The 16,378-nt window shown below is 38.8% G+C and overlaps 2 protein-coding genes across 2 annotated transcripts; both read right to left on the bottom strand.

Annotated features, from left to right (window-relative positions):
- Positions 1–2,128: 2,128 nt before the first annotated feature.
- On the bottom strand, positions 2,129–2,347 carry LOC119543952 (keratin-associated protein 21-1-like). The gene has a single exon (XM_037848912.1). It carries the CDS (start codon positions 2,345–2,347, stop codon positions 2,129–2,131), a length of 219 nt encoding a protein of 72 aa, XP_037704840.1.
- Positions 2,348–12,933: 10,586 nt separating this feature from the next.
- On the bottom strand, positions 12,934–13,224 carry LOC119543898 (keratin-associated protein 21-1-like). The gene has a single exon (XM_037848790.1). The coding sequence runs from the start codon at positions 13,222–13,224 to the stop codon at positions 12,934–12,936; it is 291 nt and encodes a 96-aa protein (XP_037704718.1).
- Between the last annotated feature and the right edge of the window lie 3,154 nt (positions 13,225–16,378).

Below are 16,378 nucleotides of genomic sequence, written 5' to 3'. Positions count from 1 at the left end.
TTCATAAGCTGCTGATTTCATTTTCAGTTAACTTCATTATTAGATATTTATCCTTCAGTTGAGAAATTATCCTACTGATATTTTCTGATATTGGTCACTGCTCTAATCTAATCACTCTGTTGGGGTTTTTTTATACTTAACAATAAGGATAAAGAAAGTAAATCACCATTCCATTCTTTTTTCCTTTTATTTCTTTACTTTTCTGTCATCCTTGAAATTCAAAATTATAAATTCTACTTCACCAATCCCCTAGAATAGACACTTTTCCTTTCATTATCACTGCCTGCATCTGCCTTCAGGTGACAATGCCTGAAGATTATTGAAATTAACCTTCTATATGGATTGCATTATTTCTAACACCTCTCCCTTCAGGTCTCTGGATACTGGTTTTTCAAGGCAAAAACAAACTCTATTAGGCACACCGTGGATAACCGAATCTGGGTACAGTGTCTGGAATGTAATGTGTACTCAATCATACTTTTCATGAAAAAAAATGGATAGATTAAATTAAACACAAATTCTACAGTTAGCCTGTTATTTCCTGGCCATAGCCTTACTCTAGCACTAACTCGAATGGCAGAGCCATCTTCCTTGTTGTCCCCCCATTTGGGTTTTCTTAGCCACTTAGGACCTCGGAGGGTCAAACTTTATACCTGATGCATGACACAGATATGAGACAGAGACTCTTTATTACTGCTGATTGAAACATGGTTGTTACAGAATCTGAAAAGGCTTTTTCTCTTTAAGATTTAAATGTTATAGTTGTGGTTGATCAGATGAGGAAAGGACACTAAACACAAAGCCCAACAAAGCATCAAGCACCCCATGTTCTGAAAGCCAAGCAAGCAGCTAGACCAGGCTTTTCACCCACTGTCACATCTGCCCCCACCCAAAGAGAGCCCCTTTGAGTCAGTGGGTTTTGCTTGTTTGCACCTGAAAAGGTATGACACCACCTGACCATTCCTAGAACTTAACGATCATTCTTGTCCCTTTGCAATTGCCACTATCTTTTTGAGTCTTTCTTTGTAACTGGCATCTTTTTACCATCAGATCTCAGTTCAAATGTCAGAATTTCAAAATTCTAATACTTCAGTGCATACTCTTATTCACATTAAACTGTTTTAATCCCTCCATAGCAATTGTCTCAAAAAGTAATATATCAAACTTAAATCTTACTTTTTCACCTCTACATATTTAATGTAAACACCTGGAGAACAGTAACCTATTCAGATTTTTTTCTGCTGTGTACTCAGTGCCTGGGATGCTGGCCATTGAAAATATTCATATATATTTGTTGAATAAATCAATTTTCTCAATCTAAAACTATGCACATAAAGATAACTGAAATTTAATCAAAGCCAGATGGACTGATAGTATATCTTGTTTAATTTATACATTCCTTTCTTTTTCTCCTTATGCTTAACACCCAGATAGAATTCTATCTTATCATTAGACCTGGATTATCTCTTCCATTCATTTACTCCTTCAAAAACTCAAGTTTCATCTCCCAACCTTTTGACTATTCCCACTACCTCCTAAATCGGTGACATTCCTCCCCCTTTTTTTCCTCTGAATCCATTCTAGACCCTCATTCCATTTCCAAAGCAGAGTTCTGAAATATTCTGTGATTTTTGCCTGGGTATTTGTGTGCCTGACCATGTAGTATATGAGAAAGAGGTGGAGAAGACATCATTTATGACATGGGTATAAGAAGAAATGATTGTATTATATCAATGATGAACCTAGGTTCAGCCAACATATTCCTTGCCCAAGTTTCAAATGCTGCCATAGCAAATCAGACGTGAGTAATTCATGTGAAAGTACACAAAGATTTGTTATAAAAAAAGAAAAATTTTAATTGAGAATAAAGGATATCCCTAACTGTAGTTTCTTACAGTCAAAAGAGAGAATCAGAAATTAATGGAGAAAAGGCTGACATTGGAAAATAATGAGAGTATACAGTGCAGCCACAGGCCACATACATGCCTTTCAAAGATGAGTACTTCATGGTACAAACTCAGTCAAGCATGCAATTTTGGATATAGAAATCTTGGGGTACAGAGCCTGACATCAGAATTATCCCTGGAAGTGTGATTCCAAAAGCAATTGGTGCTCAGATAGTGATGCTCTAGCAGCAAGAAGAATAACATCTTCTGAAGGCATAGGGCCGGTAGCCACAGCATCCGTAGCCACAGCCAGAGCCGTACCCACAGCCATAACCACAGCCCAGGCCACAGCCATAGTGAGACCCATATCCACAGCCATAGCCACAGCCATAATAGGGGCCATAGCCACAGCCCAGGCCACAGCCGTAGCCACAGGAGTTGCCGTAGTAGTTACAACACATGTTCTCAAGATGAGGGATGTCAAGAGGGTTGCACGAGGAAGGTTCTGAAGTGTCGATGTCTTCCACCTCCCTGAGACCTTTATATACTGTCAGAAATTGGCAATACATGCCATTCCTTCTCTGACTTGGCCAACAAACATTTAAATTATGTGCCAGTCACTCATGACAATAATAGATGGCTAAATATAAGCCCATAAGTGTGTAGACCCAGTTTTATTTAGAGGGCATCATCTTAATTTGTTCTGACAAAAAAAATTATCTTATCGAATCATGTGCCCAAAAGTATACCTGATATCCATTTCCCAAACCTCCTGTCCTAGTAGTGTAATCTTAAATAACTAGGCTTTGGGGGATTTAGAGAAAATTTGCACCTTTGCTTCTTTCCTCTTTCCTAAAATGGAATAAGAAAAGAATATTTTTCTGTTTTTCTTGAACTATTGAAACCACTTGCCATGCTTCTCGCACCCAATCTGCACTTTCCACTTTCATCCTTGCTCAACTCTCCTCAAAGTCTAAGAAACTGTTCAACATCTGATAATTCAAAGCTTATGGCTGTGGAAACAGTGCTCTATATGTAAATAATTATTTTTCATAATTTTTCTCTTTCATATGTCAAGAAATCAGACATCCTGAAGAGGCAGGTAAGCCTTCCTTTACTCTAACATTTTTGTGGTTGTGCAAATAACGGGGATGTAGAGCCTCTGAAAGCATAATCGTCTTAATTTAGAAGAAGAAGCAGAAAACCTCAGTTAGGTCAGAAACTTAAGTTTTTCTCCAGTGCAGATTTTATCAGAGTTTTACATTATAATATACCAGAACAGTCCTAGAATCAATAAAGAATTATTTTCATCTCCCAACACTGCTGTTCCTTGCAGATGTAACTCAGAAGCTGATGGAGAATAGATGACTTTTAATCCTGATATCAAAAGTGCAGATGAAACTCCTAACACTTTCATGGCTTACAGTAGCACATGTGTTTTGTCCCATAATGATATGTAAATTTCACTCTATATTCAAAGTTTTAAAAGCTTTGCTTTTATCAAAAGTTCTCAGTTTTATACAAAAATTTTCATCATGATTTTGGAAGTATGTTTTTCCTTTTGTCTCACTAATCTACTCTACCATACATAATCTTTTCAACATAAAAGAGGAATGCATATACCTCTGTCAACCATTACTATTTTCTTCCTACACTTAATTCTTAGCCAGATACCTTCTATTTGTCCATCAAAACTCAGACCGACCATCACTGCCTGCAGGATGCCTTCTGTCACTACTATCGCAAATGTGGAGGGATAGAGAAACAATGTCAGGCTCCCCTGCACAACCCTTGCCAGTATCCCAGAAAGCCTGTATCCCTAAATACACTCCTGGAGTTCTAAAGGCACATTTAAGCAGAAGAACAGGACAAATTCCCTTACCTACATCCCCTCTACCAACCAAAGTATTCAGTTTTCACTCAACCATGCCAGAACCCACGATTTTTCTATGTATGGTTTTTCCTTCCCCATAATTAATTTTCAAATAATAATTCCTACCTAACGAATTTTGTAGTTCAGCTTGCTGGGCATTTCTTGGACACCTCAGCCAAATTCACAAAAATCACCAGCCATTGGCAAAGCACTGTTTTGGGAACTGGAAGATTGCAGAATTAAATCAGCCACCTGCACATGTCAAGTGTTTCTCCCAAAAGAAGGGCATCTAGTCCTCCCTTCTGAGCCAAATTACCTTTTTATGACCTCACTTTGGGTTATTTTATTTGCACACTTCACTGAAATAGAAACAATGCCGCTACTGTTCTATCTATACCAGTTGTTCTGAACCCAGGCCAATTTGCTCTCTTGGATAGACTGAACCAGCTTATAATGAAGAATTGTCCACTCAGAAATGTCAACAGTGTCAAAGCCTAGAAACCCTCTGTGGGTGCTTGAAAAAAGTCCCAAACAAAAGACATGTTCGAGTCCTAAGCCCTGGTCCTGTGGATGTGAACCCATTTGTAAACAAGAATTTTGTATGTGTTATTAGTTAAGGTGAGACCAAATTGAATGAGGGTGGGCCTTGAACCATTATGACAAGAGTCCTTATAAAGAGATGGTGATCAGGAGCAGACAATGAGGAGACAGAGAGAGAGAGACAGAGACAGATCGCCATGTGATGGAAGCAGACACTGAGGCAGGATCCTACAGACCAGAGGGAAACATGGCCTACAGATACCTTGATGTTAGAATTCTAGCTTCCAAAACTTTGAATCAATTAAATTTCTATTAAGCTGACCCATTCTGTGGTATCTGTGACAGCAACCCCAGAAAACTAAGCTATCCTGGAACTATAAATAACTTTCTATTTATAGATGTCCAAATCCAAACATAACCTTTCTTCACACTCTATACTCAACATCCAACCTTTGTACCACCAAACACACAGTCAAAAAAAGAAGAAGAAGAAGAAGAAAGAAAAGAAAAGAGAGATTATCTTTTCCTCATTTTACTTGTCAAAATTTTATTAAAATCAGAGGCAGGGCAAGATGACACCATAGTGAGGTGTGGAATTTAGTTAGTCCTCCAAAGCAAACTAGTAAATAGCCAGGAACAACTAGTAAATAGTCTGGAACAACTGTTGGGGGACATCCGTGACTGCTCACACATCATACACCAGTCAGGAATAGGTGGAACTGCTGAGATTGCAGCATAGAAACTGCAAGTTAAAACTGCAGAACCAGTGCCCCTCCCCCCGACATGGCAGGCTGAAATTCAAAACCTCACTATAGGAGAAAGAAACAGTCCCTGCAGGGAGAAAGGGAATATAGCTCAACCAAACCCCAACTGCAGTTTTAATTTAACAAATTTGCACTGTTGAATGCAAGCTGCAGGCACAGATGGGCCCTGAGCAAGTAGGAATCTGTGGTTCCTCCCTCCAGACAGAAGGCAGGGCTGAAGAGAGAGAGAAAAAAATACATGGCTAAATAAAGGCAGACGCTTTTGGAGATGGCTGAGCTCAGAGTGCTGGAAAGTGGCTGTCTCCCAAAGAAAAGGGGCACAGAGAACTAGGTACAAACTCTGGTTAACCGGCAAAACTGAGGGGCAGGAGACTGGCTCTGAAAAGGGGCTTCTGATCTTTTTCCTTTTTTTTTTTTTCCTCTCATTCTAAGCAGCTCATTAGAGAAAGCCTCATACGTTTCCAATTGTCAGCCACTGACCCAGGCAAGGGTGGAATTAAGAGAGTTAGAGAGACAAAGGAGGAATTCAAGTGTTGAAGAGAACTCCCCAGGGGGGTGTATCTTCCCTAAGAAAAGGGGGGTGGGCCCAGCTCAAGTGGTGGCCCTTCCTCAAGGAACTCAGACCCTAGAGCCTGTGGGAAAACAAACAAACAAACCAGAAACAACTTAAGCTTGGCTTCTGAAACCCTCAGCCTGGGCCAGGACTGGGTACACTGTAAATTAAGGGGACCATTCCACTTTGCACTGGAAGGGAGCTGCGGGCTGACAGGCACCACCTGATGGGCAGCATAGGAAAAGCACCGAGTCTAGAGGCTTCACGGGGAAGTCTGTCAATCTTCTAGGACACACCATCAGGGAAACCTGATACTGAATACACCTTCCTCCTGAGACCTGGGCCCATCTGGTCTGGGAAAATCTGATTGGGGTAATCAAGGAAACCAGATGCCTAGAAAACAGAAGATTTCAAGTCACCTTAGGAAAAATGAAGACATGGCCCAGTCAAGGGAACAAACCTACACTTCAACTGAGATACAGGAATTGAAACAACTAATTAAAGATCTTTAAACAAATATGCTAAATCAAATCAACAAGTTAAGGGAATATACAACAAAAGACATGAAGGGTATAAAAAATTCACTGGGCAAACATAAGAAAGAAATCAAAAATATGAAAAAACAGTTAGCAGAGCTTATGGGAATGAAAGGCACAATACAAGAAATACAAAACACAATGGGGACATACAACAGCAGATTTAAAGAGGGAGAAGAAAAGATTCATGAGCCAGAGGCCAAGACATCTGGATCCAACACACAAAAGAGCAGATAGGGAAAAGAATGGAAATATATGAGCAGCATCTTAGGGAAGTGAATAACAACATGAAGTGCATGAATGTATGTGCCATAGGTGTCCCAGAAGAAGAGAATGGAAAAGGGACAGAAACAATAATGGAGGAAAATTTCCCATGTCTTATGAAAGACATAAAATTACAGATCCAAGAAGCATAGCATATCCCAAACAGAATAGATCCAAATAGATCTCCACCAAGACACTTAATAATCAGATTATCAAATGTCAAAGATAAAGAGAATTCTGAAAGCAGCAAGAGAAAAGCGACCCATCACATAAAAGAGAAGCTTGATAAGGCTATGTGCAGATTTCTCAATAGAAACCATGGAGGTGAGAAAGCATTGTTATGATATATTTAAGATACTGAAGAAGAGGAGCTACTAACCAAGAATTCTATATCTGGCGAAGCTGTCCTTCAAAAATGAGGGAGAGTTTAAAATATTCTCAGACAGACAGACACTGAGAGAGTTTGTGAACAAGATACTTGCTCTGCAGGAAATATTAAAGGGGGCACTATAGTCAGATAGGAAAAGAGAGGAGAGAGAGATTTGGAGCACAATATTGAGTGATGGTAAGACAATAGTATAAGTATGCTGAACAAAGATGACTGTGAGTAAGGTGGAGGGAGGAAGGTTAGGAGCAGGTAGGATGAAGGGGGAAGGATAGAAGATAAAGACTGGGACTGTATAACTTAGTGAAACCTAGAGTGGTCAATGATTGTGATTAAATGTACAAATATGTTTTTACATGAGGGAGAACAAATGAATGTCAATTTTGCAAGGTGTTAAAAATGGGGTGGTATTCAAGAAAAATAGACAATCAATGCAAACTAGAGTTTATAGTTAACAGTAACATTATGATATGCTTCCACTAATTGTAACAAAGGTAATATATCAAAGCTAAATGACTATGAGGGGGATATAAGGGAGGGGTATGGGATTCTTGGTGCTGATGTTGTTGTGTGACTTTCTTATTGTATTTTAAGTTTTTGTTGCTTTTACTTGTCACTTTTTTCTTTCTTTTTTTTCTTTTTACTTTTTTCACCTCTTCCTCTTTCTTTGTGGAAGAAATGGAAATGCTCTTATATAGATAGTGTTGATGAATACATACTATGTGATTATAAGGGAATCATTAATTGTTCACTTAGTATGCAACATATGGTGTGTGAACAAAACCATCTGAAAAAACAAACAGAGGAATACAAGTGCTGGAGAAAATGTGGAGAAAGAGATGTACCTAATCACCATTGGTGGGGAAATAGAATGGTACAGCCCATCTGGAGGGCAGTGTGGTGGTTCCACAGGAAGCTAAGCATAGAGTTGCCATATGGTCCTGCAACTTGATTATTGGGTATATTCTTAGAAGAACTCAAAAGAGGGACATGAAGGGACACTGGCAGAGGAGGGTTTACAGTATCAGTATTCACAATTTTCAGTGGATGGAGGTGACCTAAGGGTACATCGACTGATGAATGGAATGGTGATCTGTGAGTGGGATATTGAACTGCTACAAGAAGGAGTGAAGTTGTGAGGTGAATGGACATTGAGTGACATAAACAGAAATGAAAAGAAAGATATTATAATGCCTCACTAATATGGACTGAATATAATGTGCAAACTCTGTGAATTGAGTCTAAGAGCATAGGTTATCAGGAGAAAGCTTATTGTAAAGTTTCCTAAATTGTAAACTCTTATAGCAGTTACATCTATCCCTGAGCTGTAATGGTTCTTTCTAAAGTCTGATATGCTGAGATCTTTGTGTATAACCTGGTCGGTCCCTGGAAATTTGGGTATCTGTGTGACACCTGAGTCTCAGAGCCATAGTCTGGCAGCTATGAATGTCAGAATTACTCCATACAGCAAATGTTAAAGAATCTGAAAAAAGAGATCAGAATTCAATTAGAGATATGAACTAAATGGACTTGGTTAGGACTAAGGTAAATCAGACTGAAGGGTAAAAGATGATATTGATATTGATGGTGTTTTTGAAGCTTCAGCTTCTGTATGGGACCAAAGAAAGAGATGTTTATTAGGTACAAGAACTATGTTTTTCTTAACACATTATATAATTTGACTTGTATGGTTCATTTATTCAAACAACATAATTACATGGAGCATTGATTAGGGAGTGGGGTCTGGTTGGTTTGTGCAGGTTAGCATGAAGCCCGAATACATCCCAGAACAATTCTGGCAGAGAATGAAGTTGTATTTGCAAAGCCCCCTTGAGGCACTGTGGGAAAATGTGGAAATATTAAATTTTTCCACCAGGGGAATTAATGATATTCTCACAAGCATTGGGGGCTATCAAATTAGAAGGCTGAGCCCTTGATCTTGTTGCTTGCCCTTACAATCTTGTTACTACAAGAGAGATGCTAAGCCTTCTTAAAGTGATACCTAAGAGTCATCCCCAGAGAACCTGCAAATGAGACAGGGACTCCTTTATTATTCCTGATTGAAATATATTGTAACCTAACATCAAAAGACTCTTTTCTGTTGTGAGATTTTAAGGTTAAAGTTTTGGTTGTGCAGATGAGGAAAGGACACTAAAGGCAAATCAAACAAATCATCAGCCTCCCCATTTTCAGAAAGCCAAACAAGCACATAGACCGTGCTTTGAATACATTGTCATATACGCCTCCATGCAAAGAGGGTGCCAGGGAGGACGTGGGCCTTGCATTTCCAACCGTAAAAGGGTGAAACCACCTGACATAGCTTGTGAACATGCTCGTCCACTGTGACTTGCTACTGTCCTTTCATTCTTTCTTTGTAACTGACATCTTTTTTCCATCAGATCTCAGTTCAAATGTCATTATTTCAAAATAACTCCCTGATACATCTCTCTAATACTTCAGTATATACTCTCCTTCTCATTAAAATGGTTTATTCCCTCCATAGCATTTGTCTCAAAGGATTTATCTCAGTTAGTTTTTACTTTCTTACCTTTACTAATTCAATCAAAATAGCCAGGGAATTGTAAACTATTCAGATTTTTTTTCCTGCTGTGTTCTCAGTGTCTGGGATGCTGCTGATTGAAAATATTATTTTATTGAATAAAGGGACAAATCATACTCTTCAACTTCAAAATGTGCAACAAAGATGCCTGAAATTCAGTCATATCCACCTGGCATGCTAGTCTCTTTCTCTTCTTACTTATACTTTCCTTAGGTTTTTTTGTTTGTTTGTTTGTTTGTTTGTTTTATAATAAATTTTATTTTGAAATAAGTTCAATCTTACAGGAACAGTTGCAAAAACAGTACAAACCCCATACACAGAACTCCATCATACCCCGACCCCCCTCCCCCGATAACCCAATCCATCACCTTTAAGATCCTGTCACACCACCGTCTCTTTCTTTCCCTCCCTCCCTCCCTAACATCCATCGTCTATTGCTCTGTCCTCTGAACATATGAGAGCAAGCTGCACATATCTTTGAACAAACAATATAATTCACATATACCTTTCCCATGGACAAGAACATTATTTTATGCAATCTCATTAAGCGCAGCTAAGAAGGTCAAAAAATTCAACATTGATATAAAGCTTAAATTCTATATTTCCTTTTTTTCTTTTCTTGTGTCCCATCTGTGTCCCTTTGAGCCTCCTCTTCTCCAAACTCAGATCCCATCCAGGATCATCCTTGGCATTTAATTGTCATCTATTTAGACTGTCTTATTTTTTGTTTCAATTGTGGAAACATATATACAGCCTAAATCTTCCTATTCCACCCCTCCCTAGCATTCCCTTAGTGGGATTAATCACATTAAGAATTTTGCAATGCTATCACCTTCCGACCATCCATTTCTAGAAGTTTCCCTTCACCCCAAACAAAAACCCTACTCTCATTTCTTAACTCCCCATTGACCCTTCCCCCACTTCTTGGAACCCCTACTCTACTTTTCATCTCTTTGGTCATATTCTCTGATACTTTGTTTGTGTTTACCTTGGGGCTTAAATTTAACATCTTAAATCTATAACAATCTTATTTTTCTTTGAAACCAACTTAACTTCAATAGGACACATAAACTGTGTTCCTATACTCCTCCATTCCCCCACCTTTATGTAGTTCTTGTCAAAAATTACATATTTTACATTGAGTCCAAAACCACCAATTTATCCTTACAGTTTATGTATTTTAGATCCTGTAGGAAGTAAATAGTGGAGTTATAAATCAACAATACAGTAGTATTGGTATTTATACTTACCATGTGATCTTTACTGGAAATCTGTATTTCTTCATGTGGTTTCAGTCAATTGTTTAGTGTCCCTTCCTTTCAGCCTGCTCAATTCCCTTTAGCATTTCTTATAGGACTGATCTATTGGTGATGAAGTCCCTCAGCTTTTGATTATCCAGGAATGTTTTTATCTCCCCCTCATTTTTATCCTTCAGGTGTTTGTGAATTCTCCAAGTCTCTGATGGTTATTGACTTCTATTTGTATTCCATTGTGGTCAGAGAATGTGCTTTGAACAAATTCATTTTTTTTATTTTTTATTTTATTGAGGCTTGTTTTTATGTCTCCGCATACAGTCCATTCTGGAGAAATATCCATGATCACTAGAGAAGAACATGTGTCCCGGTGACCTGAGATGTAATATTCCATATATGTGTGTTAAAATTCTCTATATCTCTCTCTCATTTCTTTCTCTGTCGGTAGGGCTCGCTTTACTATCTGAAGTAGGGCAGGTCTTTTATTAGCCAAATCTCTCAGCATTTGTTTGTCTGTGAACAATTTAAGCTCTCCCTCAAATTTGAAGGAGAGTTTTGCTGGATAAAGTATTCTTGGTTGGAAATTTTTCTCTCAGAATTTTAAATATGTCATGCCATTGCCTTCTCGCCTCCATGGTGGCTGCTGAGTAGTCACTACTTAGTCTTATGTTGTTTCCTTTGTATGTGGTGAATTGCTTTTCTCTTGCTGCTTTCAGAACTTGCTCCTTCTCTTCAGTATTTGACAGTCTGATCAGAATATGTCTTGGAGTGGGTTTATTTGGATTTATTCTATTTGGAGTTCACTGGGCATTTATGCTTTGTGTATTTATATTGTGTAGAAGGTTTGGGAAGTTTTCCCCAACAATTTCTTTGAATACTCTTTTTAGACCTTTACCATTCTCTTCCCCTTCTGGGACACCAATGAGTCTTAAATTTGGACGTTTTATTTTATCTATCATATCCCTGAGATCCATTTCAATTTTTTCAATTTTTTCCCCATTCTTTCTTTTGTTCTCTCATTTTCTGTTCTTTGCTCCTCAAGGAGGCTGAGTTGTTGTTCAGCTTCCTCTAATGTTGTATTATGAGTATCCAGAATCTTTTTAATTTGGCCTACAGTTTCTTTAATTTCCATAAGATCTTCTATTTTTTTATTTACTCTTGCAATATCTTCTTTATACTCTTCTAGGTTCTTCTTTATGTCTTTTATATTCTGTGCCATGCTCTTCTTCACGTCCTTTATATCCCATGCCATGCTCTCATTGCCTGTATGTAGTTCTTTGATTAATTCCGCCAAGTACTATGAGTCGTGTGATCTTTTGATTTGATTGTTTGGGTTCGGGTTCTCCATGTCATCTAGTTTTATCATATGCTTTAAGATTTTCTGTTGTTTTTAGCCTCTTGGCATTTGCTTTACTTGTTCTTTAATTTGTCAGAATTGCAGCTTGGTGACATACACTTTCTCTAATTAATCAGCAGATGGCATCCGTGTGTCACTATTCCCCTCAAGTCAGTTCTCCCCAACTTTGTGGTGTGTGGGGATCTGATTCTTGTGGGGTCCAATTGGTACACTTAATTTGGGTGTGTTGTCGGTGCTGTCTGCCCTGATTGAGGGGGCGTGTGCCTGAGCAGTTAAGGAGGAAGGGCAGCTCCAACAATCAAACCTCCCAGGTGTTCCTGGAGATCCAAGGCTGTTCTCTGCCGCTGACCCAAAAGTCCCTGGGATTTCCGAGCGGCTCCCCCCCTCCCTGCTGTGCTTTTCCAGGACATCTGCTGAGAGGGGGAGGGCCATGCCACGTCACAAGTGAGCACCGGCCTCCAGGGAAGTCCTGGGATGCCGGGCTGTGCAGGGACCATGCAGGATGTGAGAAATAGGTGGAGAAGACATTTATGATACATGCATAAGAAGAAATGTTTGTATTGCATCAATGAAGAACCTGAGGATCAGCCAACATACTGCTTGCACAAATTTCAAAAGCTGCCATAACACCACAGACATAAATAATACACAAGAAAGTGCACAAAGATTTGTTATCAATAAAGAACAATTTTTATTGAGAATAAGAGATATCCCAACTGTAGTATGTTACATCCTAAGAGAGAATAAAATATTAATGAAGGGAAGGTTAACATTGGAAGATAATGAGAGGATATAGTGCAGCTGCTGGCCACTTAAATGCCATACGAAGATGGGTACTTGGTGGTAGAGCTTCAATCAAGAATGCAATTTTGGATATAAAAATCCTGGGGTACACAGTCTGGCCTCAGAATTATCCCTAGAAGTGTCATTTCAAAGGCAAGAGGTGCTCAAATAGTGATGTTCTAGCAGCAAGAAGAATAACATCTTCTGAAGGCATAGGGCCGGTAGCCACAGCATCCATAGCCACAGCCAGAGCCGTAGCCACAGCCGTAGCCACAGCCCAGGCCACAGCCATAGTGAGAGCCATATCCACAGCCATAGCCACAGCCATAGCGAGAGCCGTATCCACAGCCGTATCCACAGCCAGAGCCATATCCACAGCCATAGCCACAGCCAGGGCCGTAGCCACAGCCATAGCCACAGCCCAGGCCACAGCCGTAGCCACAGGAGTTGCCGTAGTAGTTACAACACATGTTCTCAAGATGAGGGATGTCGAGAGGGTTGCACGAGGAAGGTTCTGAAGTGTTGATGTCTTCCACCTCCCTGAGACCTTTATATACTGTCAGAAATTGGTAGAGCATGCCATTCCTGCTCTGACTCGGCCAGCAAGTATTTAAAATATTATGTGCCAGTCATTGTTGACAATAGTAATTTGCTGAAAATGAGCCCATAATTTTGAAGACTCCAGTTTTGTTAAAGAGCATCATCTTAATTTGCTCTGCCAAGGAATTTTCTCAGTTGAATCATGTGCCCCAAAGTATAACTAATATCCATTTCTCAAACCTCCTATCACTATTTATATAGGAATATAACAAAGGTTTGTGGGGATGTGGGAAAATCCTTTTCCTCCTTCCTAATATGGAATGAGAAAGAGAATATTCTTGTCTGCTTCTTGAACCATTTCAACCATTTGCCATGCTTCTCACACCCATCTTGCACTTCCCTACTTCACGCTTCCACAACTCTCTTCAAAGTTTAAGAAAAAAATCAACATCGAAAATTTACAGCCAAGGACATCCAGCATATCTCTTATTGCCAATGGCTGTGTAAACAGTGTGCTATATATGATTCTTTTTCTTACATTTCGTCTTTCCATAGACCAAGCCAACTGAGCTAACGCAGTGGCAGGTAAGACCTCCTTTTCTCCCACATTTTTTTGTAGTTGTGCAAGTAATCGAGATATTGAAACTCTTTAGCATAGCCATCTAATTTGAACAAGGAAGCAGAAAATGTCTATAAGCTCTTTTCCTCAATGCAGGTTTTATCAGAGTTTTGCATTATGATATACAGGTATGATCTTAGAATTTAATAAAACATTATTTTCTTCTCCTACTGCTACTAATCCTTGCATATTTAGCTCAAAAGCTGAAAGAGTGGACAACAATTAAGATGCTTAGATCAAGTCTACCTTCAGCTCCTAACACTTTAATGGTGTAAAGTCGAACATAAACAAGTTTTTCCTGTAATTATATGTGCATTTTCACTATTCAAAGTTTTCAAAATTACCCTTTTGCCAAAAGTTTTCCATGTTCTACAAGAAGTTTCGTCATGATTATGGCAAAATAGTGTTTTCATTTCTTCATCTAATCCTCTCTATGGCACTAAATCCTTTCAATGTACAAAAGAGGAATTTGAGTAACATTCCTTCTACCACTAATATTTTTCTTAATATTCTTAATTCTTAGCTAAATACGTTATATTTATATCAAAACTCAGACTTGCCATCACCTCCTGCAGGATGCCTTCTATCGCTGCTATGGAAGAATGTGAAAGTATGTAAAACAATGTCAAGCTCCCCTGCCCACAGCTTGCCAATACCCCAGAAAGTCACCATCCATAAAATCTAGTTAAGCTGCAGAGCAGGACCCACAAATCCACTTTCCTACATTCCCTCTTCCGATCAAAATGTTCAATTTTCACTCAGCCACGCCAAAATCAATGATTTTTCTACATAGGTTTTTTCCCATCTTCATAATTAATTTTACAATAATAATACCTACCTAACCAATTTTGTTGTTCACTCTTAGGCATACCTTGCATATCTCAGCTGAATTCCACAGTCATTAAGCACAAGCCATAGGCAACATACTGTCTTGGAAACTGGAAGTTTGCAAAGATAAATCACATGGAATTCTTGTCTCAGAATCAACCACCTGCTCAAATCAAATGTCTCTTCCAAATAAAGGGGATCTAGCCCTCCCATCAGATCACCTTTGTACAGCCTTGCTTTGAGGGTCATCTTATTTCCCCCACTACAAGAAAAATAGAAACAATACAGCTACTGGCGTAACTATACCAGTGGTTCTGACCCCAGGCCAATTTTGTTCTCCTGGAGACTTTGGGCAAAGTCTGGAGAAGTTTTCAATTCTCACAATCAAAATAGAGCCAAGGTGATGCTACTGGAATCTAGAGGATAGATAACAGAGATGCTGCTAAGCATCTTACTTTGCACAAAACAAAAAGACCCCCAACAACAAAGAAATATCCAGTCAGAAATATCAATAATGCCCAAGTTTGGAAACACTGTATGGGGAATTGAATTAAGTCCCCGAATTAAGACATGTTCCAGTACTATGCCCTGGTCCTATCGGTGTGAACCCATCGGTAAACAGGAACATTAATATGTTATTAGCTAGGGTGCGGCCAAACTGAATGAGGGTGGGCCTTGATCCATTATGACTGGAGTCCTTATAAGGAGACATGTGATCAGGAAGAGTCGGAGGAGGAAAATAGAAAGAGACAGATTGCTCTGTCAGATTGATGGAGGCAGAGTATTTGCCAAAACCAGAATGCTACAAACTGGAAGAAGCCATGGCCTGCAGATATCTTACTGTTGGACTTCTAGCCTCCAAAACTGTGAGTCAATTAAATTCCTGTTATTTAAGCTGACCCATTCTGTGGTATTTGTGACAGCAGCCCTGGAAAACTGAGATATCCTGCATCTAGAAATAAGCTTCTATTTTTCGATGTCCAAATCCAAACATACCTGTTCATCACACTCCATACTCAACATCCAACCTTTCTACCACCAAACACGCAGTCAAAATAAAAGGAGAGATTTTCTTTTCCTTATGTTACTTGTCTAAATTGTATTTAAATCACCAAATCCAGAATAAGGTAGGTGCCATACTTTAAATTTAGATTAAATAAAACAGCCATGTATTTAAAGATGGAAGGAAATACAAACTCAGAAGGAATATTCCTTCTAGTGGATTTTCAAATTTTGATAAAAGGAACGAGTGTTGGCCCAGCACTTTATTGAATGGCTTAAATAGTGATTTTCACAAAGTTCCCAATTTCTCTTTCAGAGAACTTTCATGATTAGATATTTCCTTCAGTTGAGGAATTTTTCTAGTGATTTTTTTCTGATATTGTTCACTGGTCTAAACTAATCACTGTGCTGTGTTTTATCTTTAACAATTAGGATAAAGGAAATAAATCATCATTACATTTTTTTCCTTTCATTTCTTTCCTTTCTGTCATCCTTGAAATTCAAAACTATACATACTACTTCACATATTCCCTAGAATAGACACTTTTCCTTTCATTATCTCTGTCAACACCCACCTTCAGGCTATGATGCTCCTAGATTATTGAAATTGGCCTTCTATCCAGATTGCATTATTT

This window comes from Choloepus didactylus, chromosome 1 (assembly GCF_015220235.1).
Source record: "Choloepus didactylus isolate mChoDid1 chromosome 1, mChoDid1.pri, whole genome shotgun sequence".
NCBI lineage: Eukaryota > Metazoa > Chordata > Mammalia > Pilosa > Megalonychidae > Choloepus > Choloepus didactylus.
This window is presented reverse-complemented; position numbering and strand designations above follow the sequence as displayed.